Source organism: Lithobates pipiens, unplaced genomic scaffold (genome assembly GCF_037356315.1).
Source record: "Lithobates pipiens isolate NorthernLeopardFrog02 unplaced genomic scaffold, aLitPip1_a1.2 Scaffold_19, whole genome shotgun sequence".
Lineage (NCBI taxonomy): Eukaryota > Metazoa > Chordata > Amphibia > Anura > Ranidae > Lithobates > Lithobates pipiens.
In genome coordinates, this window is record NW_027507764.1 from 336,729,678 (window position 1) to 336,747,586 (window position 17,909).

At 41.7% G+C, this 17,909-nt stretch overlaps 1 protein-coding gene across 1 annotated transcript in view; it reads left to right on the forward strand.

Moving 5' to 3' along the window:
- GMDS (GDP-mannose 4,6-dehydratase) overlaps positions 1-17,909 on the forward strand; it is a 762,090-nt gene that overhangs the window by 107,293 nt on the left and 636,888 nt on the right. The window contains exon 3 of the mRNA XM_077492101.1: positions 674-718. Within this exon, the coding sequence (XP_077348227.1) occupies positions 674-718 (45 nt within the window). The remainder of the gene's footprint in view (positions 1-673; positions 719-17,909) is intronic.

The window sequence follows — 17,909 nt, forward strand, 5'->3', positions numbered from 1 at the left end:
CTTATTTTATACAGTAAACGTTTATGGGGAACTGTGTTTTTGCAAAATCCAGATACAAAGTCTACGGGCTTTCCTTTATCTAGCTGGCAACTCTGTATTTACTGTTTTTATTTTTATTTTTTTAACCCAGCTGTATGCATGGTTTCATAGACAACAATGCATCTAATTTCAGATCAGTAAAAAACTTGAGCTTTTTTTTTACTCCTGTGTGCAAGAAGCATAAGAGTCGGTTTTCAATCATTATATCATATGAAATGTAAGACAAAATGCAGGCTGAAATCCTTTTCGATTTGTTGCTACAAGTTGTACATTTTTTGCGTATTTTTTGCTCACTTCAATAACATCCTATAAACAGTTCTGGTTTTACTGCTCCAGTCCTTTCCAACAGTAATATTTCTCGGTGTAATGACTAAAATAACATTTGATCTGTAAAGATCTGTCATTGGATTTTAGTTTAAGCAGTTAAATGCATATTCCCAAGAGTAGAATGCTTTTTAATGACCATAGCCAATTCTAATGTTTTGCCATGTGATGGTATAAGAGTGAGTACACCATGCTGTAGTTTCATTTCTATAGTGCTGTATTACATAATGTCAGCTCCACTAGATTTCATTATTTATGCTTCTCACATTCCTTTAATCTCTATTTTTTTTTTTTTTCCCTCTCTTCCCAGGATGGCTCTTATTTGGCTGAATTCCTGTTGGAAAAGGGCTACGAGGTAAGTTACTAAGAGAAAGCACAAACTGATGAAATCACTTGCATGCAGCAGCCTCCAGAGCTTCCTATTTTGCTGTCCTTTCTATGAGTTTTCCATTCCGATCCAGATAACAAATCAAAACTTCCATAAAGAATGTGCAGCATGGCCTGTAATCACGCCAGCTTATTGTACTATTTATCAACGAGAGTCCGCTAGTGGATTCACTGGTCTCCTTGGGGTATAAGTGTTTTGTGTACGTTTCCTGCAAGGTCAGATAAGCAGCAACCTGTTCAGGCCAACGCTGTAAAGAGTTGGGGAATAATTACTGATGTAATGCACTACAAAGCCCATCCTCCCCACGCTTCCATTAAGTCATTCCAATTTGGAAATTGTACTAAGCAATACAAACTTTATTAATCTAGTGCAGGTTGGTGTTTAAAAATGAAGTCCATTTGTTATAGTTGGAACAGGGGTGGTAGGTTGCGCTATGGAGCTTATATGTAAATATAAAATAAAATGAGATGAAATAGGTAGGAGCTGCCTCTATTAGTATCCACCTGGTAGGGTGGCGAATGTTAAATTGGGGGTTGCTATGAATAGATCTGGCGCTATACCTATATGTGAAAGTATGTCTCCAGGGACTTAATGGTGTAATAAATTAAAAGTGTTACTTCAACCTGATATATAAGTGACAATGTGCAATGTGCTGTTCTAGTATGAAATATATATAAGTAAAGATTGGAAAATGTATAAATAGAAATATTTGCCACAGTAATAGATATTTGCCAGCGTGCTGGCTATAGAATAAAATTATGTGCAATGTAAAACTTAAATTAGTGATCACTTCTTAATGTCTAAAAACATATAAATACCCAGAACATGTAAGGTGCTAGTGCTAGTTCTACTTAATATATTAGTGACAAATATGAAATGTAAACACAAAATTAGCCAAACTATAAAGTTTAAAGTGCACAAATGTGACGGTAAAATATATGCATGCAATGATAAAATGCACAATAAATATGTGATAGATGTCAGTACATCAAGTGGAACATGCCAAAAAATTGGGAGTGAAAAAAACCAAGAAAAGGGTAAAAAATGAAAATAAAAATAAAAATGTTAAATATTTGTCCAAGAAATATAAAAATATATAAAAATATAAAAAAGATAAAAATGTAAGAAAGAGCAAGAAGTCTTTGGTGCAGTGCAATAAATGGGGTTTTTTCCGTGGATAAAAGGAGGGGATGTGATAGATCCAAATCTATTCTTCATGCATTGTGGACACTTCTAGGTTGTACTCTCACCAGAAAAATAACCCCATCCGGGGAGGATCAGCCTTCACAGTATGAGCTACTGTGTCGTTCTCTGGCTTGCTTCTGGTGGGCTGCTGGGGATCCCTCGTTATTTCCAGGTGGAGTGTGCCACAGTATGTATATGTTAAAAGAGAGGACCATCCATAGTGTGATACCGTATAAATCAATTTATTAAACAAATACTTAAAACTACTCACAATTTTAGATATAGGTAATGGCATAAAGGGTTGCTGTATAAGAAGTAAGGAAGCTGCTGCGAGCGTTCCGTTCGGCTTCCACGCCGTCTGTGTTGAAAGTGCTGGTAACCAAAGGCAAATCTTACCCTCCTTTCAGAAAAGGCTTCATCCTGACAGGTCTCCCGCAGAAGTCGGCAGGAGAGGGGAGAACCCTGCAGAGCTGTGGGGATGAAGTGGGGCGGGAAAAAGCACAAGGAGGCTGGAAAACACACTGGGGGGAGGGGGCAGTAGAAAGAAGCTTCTTTCTTTGCCCCCTCCCCCCAGTGTGTTTTCCAGCCTCCTTGTGCTTTTTCCCGCCCCACTTCATCCCCACAGCTCTGCAGGGTTCTCCCCTCTCCTGCCGACTTCTGCGGGAGACCTGTCAGGATGAAGCCTTTTCTGAAAGGAGGGTAAGATTTGCCTTTGGTTACCAGCACTTTCAACACAGACGGCGTGGAAGCCGAACGGAACGCTCGCAGCAGCTTCCTTACTTCTTATACAGCAACCCTTTATGCCATTACCTATATCTAAAATTGTGAGTAGTTTTAAGTATTTGTTTAATAAATTGATTTATACGGTATCACACTATGGATGGTCCTCTCTTTTAACATATACATACTGTGGCACACTCCACCTGGAAATAACGAGGGATCCCCAGCAGCCCACCAGAAGCAAGCCAGAGAGCGACACAGTAGCTCATACTGTGAAGGCTGATCCTCCCCGGATGGGGTTATTTTTCTGGTGAGAGTACAACCTAGAAGTGTCCACAATGCATGAAGAATAGATTTGGATCTATCACATCCCCTCCTTTTATCCACGGAAAAAACCCCATTTATTGCACTGCACCAAAGACTTCTTGCTCTTTCTTACATTTTTATCTTTTTTATATTTTTATATATTTTTATATTTCTTGGACAAATATTTAACATTTTTATTTTCATTTTTTACCCTTTTCTTGGTTTTTTTCACTCCCAATTTTTTGGCATGTTCCACTTGATGTACTGACATCTATCACATATTTATTGTGCATTTTATCATTGCATGCATATATTTTACCGTCACATTTGTGCACTTTAAACTTTATAGTTTGGCTAATTTTGTGTTTACATTTCATATTTGTCACTAATATATTAAGTAGAACTAGCACTAGCACCTTACATGTTCTGGGTATTTATATGTTTTTAGACATTAAGAAGTGATCACTAATTTAAGTTTTACATTGCACATAATTTTATTCTATAGCCAGCACGCTGGCAAATATCTATTACTGTGGCAAATATTTCTATTTATACATTTTCCAATCTTTACTTGTATATATTTCATACTAGAACAGCACATTGCACATTGTCACTTATATATCAGGTTGAAGTAACACTTTTAATTTATTACACCATTAAGTCCCTGGAGACATACTTTCACATATAGGTATAGCGCCAGATCTATTCATAGCAACCCCCAATTTAACATTTGTTATAGTTCATCCTTGTTTGCTGACTGCAGTCACCACCTAGGTGGGACGTTTTCTTGCACGTTCCAAGCAAAACATTTATGGAAAATCCGGCAAATGGCATTTTTGAGTTTTCTGTACTTTTTTATTTTTTTTTATTTTTTTTTTACTTGAAATTTTTCTAAGTTGGTTACAGGGTCTCTTTAGGCAGCAGTGGAGTTATGCAAAGAAGTTGATGGCGTTTACATAACATTTCTTACATTGATTGTACTGCATGCCTAACAGCTTTATAATGTTGTCCCTACAGACATCTGTAGAGCAAATCCAGTTAAAATGGATTAGCTTGTCGTGGGTAGAGTATGGCGGGCCTTAATTGCTTGCCACTGCCATTAAGTTTGTGAACCCAACAGATGTCAACCTCTTGCTAGAGCCCAATGGGGAATGCTATAGAGGGGGAGAGTTAATGCTCTGCCTACCCAAACTATTGAATATGTTCCTCCTTGGAGTGGCAAATTGGAGCAGAGGAGGAACAAAGGAAACTGCATTTTATGCAGGTGGGAATTTTAAGCCAACCTGTTGCTCTTGTATCGTATGTGCAAAACACATGTTCACTCTAAAGGCCAGGTTCACTTTTGAAGAACAACTTGGTGTAGACCATCTCCTGTAGTGGTGTTGTGGGATTTAAAGAAAATAAACCATTTATAATCGGCAAGGTAGATGCAGCTTGGAACCAGTGCTGTATCTGTCCCCTGCAACCTCTACACCTGAGAACTGAGCGCTCAAAGATCGCTGGTTGCTCAGTTCTCAGGTCCACTCTGAGCACAGAGCGATGACAGTGCTCGGCCCCTACTGTGCTCAATGGAGTGGTGGAATGTGGAGGGTGAGGGAGCGGCTGGCGCTCTCCCTGCAGCACGCTGAGAGGCTGAGCCAGCTTCTGTTAAGGCATACGGACTGGTCCCGACACTATTCTCAGGATCTCTGCAGAGCCTGGACCAGCTTTGTGATGTCAGCCAATAGCAAGAGTTAATTTTGGTATTTTTTTTTTTTTTCCTTTTAATCTTTCCAGAAAGCATTTCTTGCACTGTGCCAAAGAGCTAAGGTTTCTGACATCCTAAGTCACTCTGTTGTCACATGCTTTTGCATGTTTTTGACCTTTCGATGTCCCCTTTATGTATGCAATATTTGGGGAAATGTGTATCTAGTAGAACATAGGAGAATGTATTTATCTTGCATTTTAGGTTGTTTTTCTTCTAATACTAGGCCTCCTGTTGTGATCTAGGTAACCCTATCAATCATCTTCTAGCCCTTTGAATAAGTGTTCTTGTCCAATTGCTTCCGTAATACTTACTAGCTTTGACGCCACAAAGTTGACAGTTAAAAGAACTGTAATTTTTACATACTGTTGCCCTTTAACCTGTGTGTTTTTGTCTGATGTTGAAAGCGGCTGAAAATGACATTTACTGCTTGTTATACATTCTGTTTGACAAAGAGGAAAAGGAGAAAATTGTTGTAAATATCCAAATGTTCAATTGCAATGCACACTGGGGCACATGGACAGTAAACTACAGTTTTTTTTTTAAATGAAGTCATTATATGGCATGTTTAAGTATAAGTTCACCTTTACAGAAAAATCTAAGGTGAACTTGCACTTATATTTGCATAATGTCTGCCTTCGTCTTCATTGCAATTTTTTTTTACAGTACTGTGTATGGAGTATTTGAATTCTGACTTGATTTCCTACAAACCTGCTCTGGGTTCCAAAGTAAATAAGGCCGGCGACCAAAACTGTTGGCAACTTCAGTAGGTCAGTGATGGCAGACCACAAAAAGCTACAAGATTTCTTTGAAGCCCAATTCCAGCCTCAGGAAAGTAGTGTACCTATGATTAGAGTGGACCTCTCTTGTAGCGCTTCCCATTCTTTGTCCCTCTGTTCCATGAGCTGTGCCTTGAATGCTGCTGTGAAGTTTTGTGGCTGCTAAGTAACTTTGGTCTGGATGACACCCAGCAAATTTTTTAAAGCTAGTGCAAAAGTGTTACAAAGCTGAGTGTAGCCACACTAAAGGGTATATTCATTAAAATAGAACTAAAGGCAAAACCTGTTTTGGATAGTGTAGAAGGATTAGAACACCTGTTTTTATTGCCATATGTGCCCCTGTCAAGGAGATTCACCCTCCTATTTGTCCTGTTAAACATTATATTTGAAAGTGAAAAAATACAAAATTTCTCTAAACGTCTTTCAAGACAGCACCTGAGTGGCTCCACCCACTAGGAAACGCCAACTCCACCAAATTTTAAAAGGAGGCTTCTCCCCACAGCTCGTCAGTTTGTTTCCTCCAGTAAGGGAACACCTAGTGGGAGTCGGGGTCTCTTGGGTGCTGTTCTGAGACGCCAGACTGCCTACCTCCCCATACCCTTTTGCCTCCAGAATCCACCCCTCCCACTCAGCACAAAGGGTAGCTGGTAAGTGGGCTCCTTCCTCTTAAGCTCAGAGAGAGCTTGATTGATTCTGGGGCCACTCCTCGGTGGTGGCCATTCACGGGGTTCCCCAGCTTGTTGGCGTTACAGGCCACTGCCATCTTTTTGGTGGCAGAGTTGAGACTCGGTCAGCCAGAAATGAGGTATCCGGCAAGGGAACAGGCGCAGTGTAATTTCCGCCAGAAATTGCACAGGGGGAGATGGGAGGAGTGGACCTGGTACCTTTATTCCGGTTGTGGGGTCCAGTGCAGTGGCGCTGATGAACTCCGGAACCGGCGTTCAAAGCCACTAACAAGCAGCACCATAATAAACTGTCCCAGCAGCAAGTGGAGTATCTGGGCACAGGAAGCTGCGCACCTGTGGTGAGCCTGTTAGGCAGGTTTGACTCGCTGGGATGCTATGGTGTTATTTTGGCAAGCTAAGAGCTCTGATTCAACAATCAAAAATGTCCCACATGTAAAATTAAGTTACCAGACGATTGGAAGAAGGCTTTGTGTCAAATTTGCATTGACTCCTTGGTTAAGGAAGAAGATTCTTCTGCATGCAGAGATTTAATTGCATCAGTTAGAGTTAAAGATGCTCCAATCTTTTCGATCTTCTTGCATCAGGATCCTCTCAGGGCTCATAATCCCAGCGGTGGAGGCTGAAGCTGGTCCTCCTACCCAAGGGGACATTCCCCCTCTCACTCCAGGGAAGAGGAATGGGCAGAAGATGCACCTTCAAGATAGAAACTGTCCTTGGAACAAGTAGACAGTCTGTTGAAAGCCGTCTATGTAACATTGGGCTTGGGTGAAAAAGGAGAATTATTGCTGCATGACCTGTCTTGTTTTAGTGAAACAAGTTGCCCTTTCCCCGTGCATTCAGTAATCTCTGAAGCCATCAAAAAGGAATGGGAGCATCCAGAGAAACTTTTCCCAAGAGCGCATAAGACACTTCCCGTTCAATGAAGACCTAGAGGCGCTTTGGAACAAAGTTCCTAATTTGGACGTGTCATTTTCCCAAGTTTCCAGATAGACTTTGCATTCGAAGACATGGGAATATTAAAAGATCCCATGGACAAAAGGATGGATCAACAGCTTAAAAAGGCTTGGCAATCCATCATGGGCAACCTCAAACTAGCTATGGCTACTACCTGCGTTTCTAGAAAAATTGAGTTCTGACTAAATCCGCTAAAAGCCCACATTATAGAAGATTCTAGCGGACTAATTCAGCCAGGAGAGCCCTATGGCTGAAGACCTGGCCAGGAGATGCAGCGTCTAAAAGTAAATTGTGTGGAACCCAATTTATGGGAGATTTTATTTGGTCCTGATCTAGATTCAGTTTTAGATATGACAGCTGATGATCTTTTTCCCAGGGCCGGCTTTCAGGACAGCCACCATAGAGAGACCCCGACTCCTGCCCTTCTAGGAAACGCCAACTTCTATTGATTGCTCTGCACTGGCCCAGGAGACCATGGTTCTCCGTTCTTGAGGGCTTGGCTGTAGAACCTCCCTGGATTCTCCCGGTCCAGGAGGACCTCCTGGTCCAGGGACAGAACAGTGGAACCTTGCAGCTTGTCTTCTGAGGAAGAGTTGCTAAAGGGAAAAGGCTTTTCTGATCGCTTGGTGGCCACCCTTTTAAATTGTACAAAGAAGAAAACGCAGGTTATTTACCGAAAGGTTTGCAAGAGTTTTTAATAGTTGGTGCTTGGAAAACTACTTTGTACACAGCTCCATAGCAGTGTTAGTTTCTGCAGGCAGGAGCAGATAAAGGATTAGCCCTTAGTACCCTGAAAGGGCAGGTGTCCGCTTTAAGCGTTTTTGTAGAAAAACTGGAGTTTGATCCATGGATAGGCAGGTTTTTCAAGGTCTTGAGTAGGCAAAGGCCTGTCAGTCTCTCCATTCCCTATGTGGGATCTTTCTTTTAGTTTTGCAGGTGCTTACAGGGGAGCTCTTTGTGCCATTGGGAGCCTGCACGTTGAAATGGATCACCTTTATAGATGGTGTTTTTGGTGGCTATCGCTACAGCTAGGAGAGGGAGTGAACTCGAAGCTCTCTGTGAGAGCTCCTTCTTCTTTTTTTCAGGTTTTCCTGGACCGTGTAGTTTAGTTAAGACGGATCTGGCGTTTTTGCCAAAAGTAGCCTCTGAATTTCACAGGGCTCAGGAGATTGTTACCCACCTTTTGTGGGTACCTGTGAGGAAACGGGAACATATTTTTCATAGTTTGGATGTTGGGATGTGCGTCCTGCAATATTTAGACTGTACAAGTCGGTTTAGGAAGTCTGACTCCTTTTTTTTGTTTTATTCTCAGGGTCCAAGAAAGGGTCCAGAGCCTCCGGGCATACACTTGCCAGATGGCTGAGCATGGCTATTAGTCAGGCATATGTTATAAGGGGGGGTGGAATCTCCAGTGCGTATTAAAACACACTCAACTAGGTCGGTGGCGACTTTGCAGGCTGTGTGGGCTGGTGCTTCGCCTGGGCAGATTTGTAGGGCTGCAACGTGGTCCAGCTTCTCTACATTTGTGAAGCACTACAGATTGAATCTGCTTTCTAAGGACCAAGCTTTTGGTCGTAAGGTGCTGCAGGCAGTTGTCCCACCCTGAGGTAAGGTACTCGCTTATCCTCTCTATGGTGACTGTCCTGAAAGACTGCCCTGGGAAAATCTGAGTTGCTTACCGGTAACATCCTTTTCCAGGAGTCTTTCAGGAGTTTATGCTGAACTCATCGCATGAGACTGCCAGGTAAGACTTGATGTTTGTTTTGACATATTCTTGTGTCTCCCCGGTAGGCTGGAGGTACTCGCAAAGAACTGAGGGGCTGAAGGGATGTTGAGGCTTAAATCCTGTAATGGAAGTCACTGTTTCCTAGAAGGGGAGGAGCTGGGGTCTCTCTATGGTGGCTGTCCTGAAAGAGTCCTGGAAGAGGATGTTACTGGTAAGTAACTCCATTTTCCTGTTAGAAAGCAGCTTAAGTGGATTTTTTTGGACCTCAAACTCAGGGACAGGGCAATAGGCCCCAGGAGAAGGAGTTGGTTGGCATACAGGGGCAAAGGCAGAGTGAATATCCTTTTCCATCCTGCGCCAAACAATAAATCGCAATGACTCATTGCTAGTGGGAGGAAGGCTTCAGAAATTCCTTCCTCCCGGAACAATCATGACAGAAAACCTATTTATTCTAGACCTGCTGGCCCAGGGATACAAAATGGAGCTTTCAGACCTTCTTCCAGAAAGATGCTTTGTAAACCTGCCAAGGCACACAAAGGCCCTAGCCATGAAGAACCTGTTAGGGGATCTGATGCAACAGGGACTTGTGATTCAGGTATCTCTGGAGGAATGTTATTAGTTTCTACACCCATATTTTTATGATAAAGAAACAGTCGGGAAGCTTTATTCTCATTCTCAACTTAAAACTTTTAAACAGGTCAGTCCGTTGCAGGAGATTCCACATGAATTCCCTTTTTTTTGGTCAGATATCTTAGCCAAAGAATGCTTCATGGCATCAATCGACTTAAGAGATGTCTACCTGTATGTGCCTATAGCCTCTCAGGCTGGCAATAAATATGGGGAAGGAGGTGCTGCATCCACAATTCAAGGCCCTCCCTTTTTTGTGGTCTTTCATACGCCCCACAAGTATTTACAAAAATGGCGCAAGCTCTTTCTCCTCTCCTTCTGCAAGGAATTGTGGTAATCCCTTATCTAGATGACCTCATCTTTGCCCCTTTCAGACAAAAATTGCAGGTAGACCCGGCCAAGGCCCGAAATCATTTGGAAGCCTTGGGCTGGATCGTGAACCTTCAGAAATCAAATGTCTTCAAAGTTCAGTTTCTAGTTTCTCAAATTCAGTAGAACAAAGTTTCTTTTCTTTTAGAAAAAACAAAAACAAAAGTCATAAATGTAGTAGCCTGGTTACAAAAAAACAGGAGATATCAGATTCAGCCCTACGAACCTTAACTTCAACAATGCTGGCCATTCAAGGGGCGCTGCTCCATTTCGGGCCCCTCAAGACTTTTTTGCTCTTCAAGGTTTGGGATAACAAAACCTTAAGAAACCTTAGACACAAAATCAAAACTCCCCACCAGGGTCAAGAGAACCCTTTGGTGGAGAAGTCAGTTTTGTCAAAGGGATTACTATGATCTCTTCTGACCGAAAAGAGTCACGACAGATGCCAGCAGTTGGGGATGGGGGTCCCACTGGGATCAAAATATAGCACAGGGCATTTGTTCCTGATCAAACTGGTGGGAGTTGCAAACAGTTGGCCTAGCATTGACTGCCTTCTCTCAACTCCAGGGGTCCCATGTGCAGATTCTATCAGACAATGCCACAACTGTGAGGTACCTGAACAAATTGGGGCACAAGGAGAGAGGCTCTTCTATTGCAGTTATCAGAAATCCTGGAGTGGACAGAGAAGCATTTAATCTCCCTGTCAGCAGTGCATCTCAAAAACACGCTAAACTAAGTAGCGAACTTCTTGAGCAGATGAAAAATTCAGTAAGCAGAATGGCGCTTAAATCTGGAAATATATTCATTGATCACCAGGATATAGAACGTCCACAAGTAGACTTGGTTGTGTCAAAAGAAAACTCTCAGCACCCTCTTGGTGCAAAAAAAAAAAACAGTGGCTTGCTAGGGATAGATGCCTTGGCACATCCCTGGAACCTTCATTTGGGCTATGCCCCCCCAGCTAAATCCACTGGTAATGAGTAAAATGCAAAAAAGTGTCAATTCTGATCACGCCGTTCTGGCTGAAAAGGTCTTGCGATTAGCACTCAAAGTGCAAGTGGCTGCCCTGGGAGTACACCTAGAAAGACAGACATATTTCTGAATTTTCCTTTTGGTTACAAGATTCTTTAAGGCACTTACTAGGTCCAGACCACCTCCTACTAAACTTTTACCTAAATGGGACCTGTTGGTAGTTTTGCAAGCCTTCTCAAAAGATCCTTTTGAACAGTTACAATCTGTAACAAAGGAATTTAACTCTTAAAATGGTATTCTTAGATGTAAGAAGAATTGTATTACATTACTTGGCAGTAACCAGGGACTTTAGGTCGTCATACACTTTATTTGTTTTTCTGGCAACAAAGGGCTGCCAAGCATGTAAAGGGGTCAAATGCTAGATGGCTAAAATCTGCCATTTCAGAAGCTTATTCCCAGATGGGTTTGCCTCCCCCGCCGGGAATTTGAGCACACTACTAGAGCTCTGGCCACTACATGGGCAGAAAAAGCTGCTGTCACCCCAGATCAAATTTGCAAGGCAGCTACATTGTCAAGTTATCAAACGTTTTGTCTATTAGACTGCATCTTCTGTCAGCCGGTTGTGCAGTCTTTTGGCAGAAATCTCCTGCAGGCGGTTGTCCCTCCCTAGTTGGTAAGTTTTGATTATCCTCTCATGGGCTGTCCTGAAAGACGTTTAGGGAAAATGCGAGTTAGACTTACCAGTAACTTGTTTTTCGGGAGTCTTTCAGGACAGGAATGACCGCCCTTTTCTTGTTTATATATTTGCTGTGACTAACCATATTCTGATTGTGTTCCAGCTTGGACTTAAGGTACTCTGCTACAACTGACAAGCTGGATGAATTTGGCGTTGGGGTTTTCCAGGACCGCACCAGAGTGGCTCCACCCACTAGGAAACAAGTTACCATTAAGTCTAACTTGAATTTTTGGGTTCTCCCCAGAAAAGTAAGAGGGGAAATCTTCCAATGGAGACACTAGTTCTGGTGAAGTTTAGGGTCCCAAAGGAATTCTTTTTGCAAGGATTTCCTCTCACTTCCTGTTTGGCTATGGGACAGTAAGTTGAGGGAAGTCTCTGCAATGAGACAGAGGGTCAAGAAAATGTGACTGGGGTTTTAACCCTTTGTGCTATCCAAAATGGGGCGGGGTTTTTTTTTATTTTTTTTTCTGTGACTCTTTTGGATAACAGGATTATTGTCCTTTTATTTGCCAACATGCTCTCCAAGGTGCTGAATCCGTGTTTAAACCTCCCTCCTTGAAGACACTGTGGCCTGATGCACACCGGCCTCTTAGATGCTCCCAGTAATTTTGGGAAGGGGATTCTTGTGTTTATCTATATGCCCTTTCTCAGCGAGCTGGTATTAGGGGTCCCTCAAACTTCTAACTAGTGCACCAGTGTGTGTGGGTAACACAGTAGTAATAGTAAGCATATGCCAAATACACTTTAAAGCATAACTCTAGCAAAAAAATACAGAATAAAAATGAATATCCCCTTAAAGGATATATAAAATGGCAAAACCAGCATTTGCTGTGATCTACTTCAATCCAGAGATTTCCCCGGCAGTGCTTTTCTGTATTTAGATGTCCTCAGTCTGATAGCCATAATCAACGCAATGCCTGAGTCTGTCACCCTAGACCTGCCCCAGCCTCAAACTAGACAATGAAAGAAGCAGCAAAGTGAGTGCATCTCTGCTTGCTCTTCCCATCAACATACTCCTTGTCAGCACATGAACTGATTGGCTCCTCATGCTGAAGCTTGTGCTCACATTTCAGCTTTGCTGTACAGAGACTGCAAGAGGCTTATACCATGTCAAATTCAGGGACTTGCAATGCTTGCACTACCCATTTTTAAAAATGTACCTTCCTCCCTCTATAGCCTGCATACCCAGTGTACAAAAAGAGCTTAGTACTTTGTTTTTTAATCCGCTCTGGTCTGGTCATGTGATTCGACAGCTCCAGTTCCCCTGTTAGTGAGCAGCTGCAGTATGGGAAAGGAGGGAGTGCAAACAGCTGAGCCATGGGAGCCTATGGTTGATGTCATGGCTCCTGGCATACAGAGCTGTTGATCACTTCCTTACAGAGGGTTGGCAATGCTGCCAGATCACATGACCGGACTGTATTAAAAAAAGGTAAGTATGCAGATCTTATATAGGGTATGCAAGATGGTTGGGGGGGGGGGGGGGGGTGTAATAGTGTTTATCCTGCCATAGACCGAAATTCAACAGCTTCAATAGGAACCAGACTAATTTTGATCCATGCAGGCAGGCTGATTGTATTGAATTCAATTCACCAGTGATCATTATATTTGGGGAAATCTTGCACGGCTAGAATAAAATGGCTCCACAGGAGAAATGCCCCCTTCAACGAACTATAACTGAGCTATTTATCCTAACCTCTATATAGTTAATCTCAGGATTTGTGGATTTAAATACACAGCAAGATGTGGGAACCTTCAAGAAGACCTAAATAAAATTGGTTGGGCAACTACATGGAAAATGAGGTTTAATGTTGAAAAATTTAAGATAATGCATTTGGGTGCTAAAAATATGAATGCAAGCTACTTGCTAGGGGGAGAATCTCTGGGGAAATCCAGGATGGAGAAAGAGTAGGGAGTCCCAGTAGTTGACAGACTCGGCAATGCCAGACTGCTGCAAGCAAAGCCAATGGAATATTAGTCTATTGGCATGCATTAAAAAGGGGATTTACTCCAGAGCTAAAATGACAATCCTGACACACTACTAGACTTTCTTCCTTCCCTCCTTGAGGACTGGAGCCCAGAACTGGATGTGCTGGTACTGGAAAGCTCAGAGATTGTTAGCAAAGCTAATAGACTAGATCAGTGATGGCGAACCTTGGCACCCCAGATGTTTTGGAACTAGATTTCCCTCAATGCTCAACTACATTACGTGAGAATCATGGGAAATCTAGTTCCAAAACATTTGGAGTGCTAAGGTTCTCAATCACTGGACTATCTTGGCTATGGGCATTTAAACTTATTCTCTCTGGAGAGGAGACGCTTGAGGGGATATGATTGCTATATACAAATACCTTTTATTGACCCTAGCATAGGGTAAAACTTGCCAGTGAAATGGCGTTTAAAAAGACAAGGCCATTCACTGAAATTGGGAGAGAAACAGTTTAACCTTAGAATGCATAGAGGGCTCTTTACTGCCAGAGTGGTAAGGATGTGGAATTCTCTTCCACAAGCAGTGGTATCAGCAGGGAGCATTGATTGTCAAGATGCCCATCTAACTTATTTAGCTATCAACATACAGGATTATGGAATTACTATTGACATAAACACATGCACACTCGCACACCACAGGTTGAACTGGATGAATTTGCCTTTTTCCCCCCTTAGCGACCACGTAACTACCGTATGTAAGGAAGATTTAATGAATTTATTTAATCCTGGCTGCTGCAGTTGAAGGGCAAAGGGGGTTTTAAAGGGTCCCTTACCACAAATGTGGGGGTTTAAGGTGCCAGCAACCACCAATGGTGGTGGGGGGGGGGGGGTTAAAATGTCACCAATCATTATTTTGGAACTGTCCTGGGAGGGGGTTAGTGGGATATTGGCACTAAATGATTTCCTCCACAAAAGTACACATCCACTACTTTTTTGTTTTTGAGAAATCTGTTCTTGCTGTGTTTCTGCCTCCTTGTAAGATCCACTATGGGCTCCTTTTTTCCCCACTTGCTTTTGGAACAAGCAGTGCGTGCTAGTTGTAGCTGTGTTCCCTACCCTGTGCACATTACAAATCCCATAGTCCACGATGCTGCTTCGCAGAGAGCAAGAGGGTGCCTACACTTCCCACTTCATGTTAGGGGTCTCAAGATATGTAGACCACAGCAACAAATTAAAGGAACCTGGAGACTTGGAAGAGGTGGAGAACAATTTAAGCAGTAGTTAAAAATACAGTACATTTCTTTTATACCATAGTTTTAATGTCCCTTTTATAATGTTGCCAACCACAGTTTGTGTGTTTTTTTTTATTTTTTTTTGTTTTTTGGGGGAGGGGGTGTTTTCAGTGAAATTGACCACTATTTATGGGCTTGTTTTGGGTGGGGATGTGGGTAGGAGTGGTTAAAGTCTTATGGCTATCAAAGACCCTTAGCCATTGCATAGAATGTATATCGGTGCAATGCAATTTCATCCTCCAGGGAGCTTCCATTCATAATGGAAGACTTGCACTTGGCTTCGGTGACAGACTGTTAAAGCCCAACTCTGGGAAATTCTTCCTTGCAGTGGCACTGTGCCCACACTGCAAGGGTTAATGTCTGGTTTAGTTTTAGGAGGCATTGAAAAGAGAATTTATTTACCCACTTATCTGTGCTGCTAGACTGCGCAGCACTGTTAGACTGGTCCCTGTAGGGTCTTCTCCCCCATACTCCACCAGTCTAAGATCCTGGCATATTCAAGACAAATGCAGGCTCCATAATCCCGCATTGAATGATGGAGAAAGGGGGAGCTCTGTCCACCGGGGGAAGTGGAGGATCAGGTAAGTGATTTTTACTCTTGTGGCAAAAAGTCAGATGGGTGTTTATTTTCCATAATGAGGTCATTTGAGGGGTGTTTGCTGTCCTGACCTATTAAGTCAGTCATTTACAAAATTTGAAATGAATGCCCTAGTCTGTTGCCACCTAAGCACACATTTCTTCAGCATTCCGTACCATTAACCATTCCAATCGGTGCACAACGCTATTAGCTTTAATGTTCCATACAGTTTCCTTCATTACAACTGAAGCCTATACTGGGAAAAGTCTGTTCTAGCATTTGTTTTCTCCAGCACACAAAGGGTAAAATGGAACAGCTTGTTTGCTAGTTCTGTAGCTCCTGTTTAAAATCAGATACAGGGAGCCTCTGTGGCTGGGAAAGTACAAGATGACTACTTTTGGCAACATCGATTGTTCATTTTAGGTTAAAATGAAGATAAGTTGTGCAAGCTGATGGATTTGTCTCCTGCACAAGTAAATGCTATTCCCATCTGGTTTGTGGGGCGGGAGCTCTAATCTGTAAGATAAATTCAATGGTCTAAATACAAGTGAGTTGTATAGCATTAAAATAAGAGAAATACTTCAACTTAAATAAATTGTAGCATATTGAAAGCCGAAAATAGTGGAAAACCGTTGCCATCCCCTATTTAAAATGAATGTGTACTTTTTTCAATATTTAAATCTCATGTGTTTGCCTTTTTATTTGAGAGGTCAGAAATCAGATTTTTTTTTATCTTTTTTTTTTTTTTTTTTATATATATTTTACCTGTACCATTTCTGTGCTTATTAATGTGTTGGCTGTATACAATTGTAAAATAATTTTCTAACTCTTCTATAGTATTTTAATTGCAAAGTGGTTTGGATGGGCAAATATTATGACTTTTTGGGTATGTTGAAGGGCTTGAAGTGACTCTGATGGGGTGCACCCTGAAGTAAGTTTTTTTGGTAGTTCTGAATCATATCATGCCAATTTCAAAAAAGATAAAATTTATATTAAAATGTATGTAAAAGGATATTCCTGCGCCTAATCGGGGTGCAAAACGAGGGCGTACTGCTGCACGCACTGGGGGGAAATGTCTGAACCCAATAAAGTATAGTCAAAGAAAGTGGTGCGCTATACTGGGACAGGTTCAGTCTGCCCCACAGTACAGTATATTGGAAATGGAGAAGATTGGACTGTGTGTGTCGTGACTTATGTGATTATTGGGGTAAATGAATACAGTATCAAGAAGATTTGGCAGAAACTGCGATCAGCTACTCAAAAGGATATAAAGCCTATATGCGTATAGGTCTAACACACAGTCTGTTAAAAATTGTGGTTCCTATTTATAATTGAACAATGGTAACATTCATTGTAGGTGCGTCAATCCACATATAAAATAAAGCAATGCAACAAAAATAAAATAATGTAAAGATAAATCAAGATATCTTTCAATAGTGCAAAATGGTGCCCGTGCTTAAATGCGATAAAAATACATGAATTACAAAGATACGTCAAAATCTCAAGTGTCCATTACAACGTGCCTAGTGTGGCGATTTTTTCTAAGAAATCGCATAAAGCTAATGCTTGAATGACATGGTGCAAATAAACGTGAAGAAAATTGCAATAAATGGTGGTACTGTTGATGGTGGCGATATTTCCTGTGATCCTGTGTAATCTGATTATGGGTGTCCCCTTACCTTACTGCTGTAAGGTAACGGCATGTGACAAATGTGTCTTTGGGGTCCTTGATGGTCTTTCCCTTAAGGTCCCGCTGTGGTGTCCCCTTTAAAAAAAAAAAAAAAAAAAATCATCCCCTGATGAAGTCACGTGACCCGTGACTAACACGCGTCGGGACGCTACCGGAAGTGACGCACACCGAGCTCGCTGCTCGTTTATATATCATTCATTCTGAATTTGTGAGTATCCTTTTTTTAAACCTGAATAAAAATTCTATAATCAAATTTACTACACTATGGGGCATTCTTCCTCTATACCCTTCTGATCCTACATATACGCCATCCACTGAGGGACCCCCATTACTGAACATCTCAGAGCCACCATTTAAAGGGGCCACATAGCGCAACTAGGCAGGACAGAAAACGCCAGGATTTGGGGACACCACACCGGGACCTTAAAGGGAAAGACCATCAAGGACTCCAAAGACACATTTGTCACATGCTGTTACCTTACAGCAGTAAGGTAAGGGGACACCCATAATCAGATTACACAGGATCACGGGAAATATCGCCACCATCAACAGTACCACCATTTATTGCAATTTTCTTCACGTTTATTTGCACCATGTCATTAAAGCATTAGCACTTTATGCAATTTCTTAGAACAAATGGCCACACTAGGCACGTTGTAATGGACACTTGAGATTTTGACTTGTATATCTTTGTAATTCACTTATTTTTATCGCATTTAAGCACGGGCACTTTATGCGATTTCTGCAGTTAATTGCTATATTTTGCACTATTGAAAGATATCTTGATTTAGCTTTACATTATTTTATTTTTGTTACATTGCTTTATTTTATGTGGATTGACACACCTACAATGAATGTCACCATTGTTC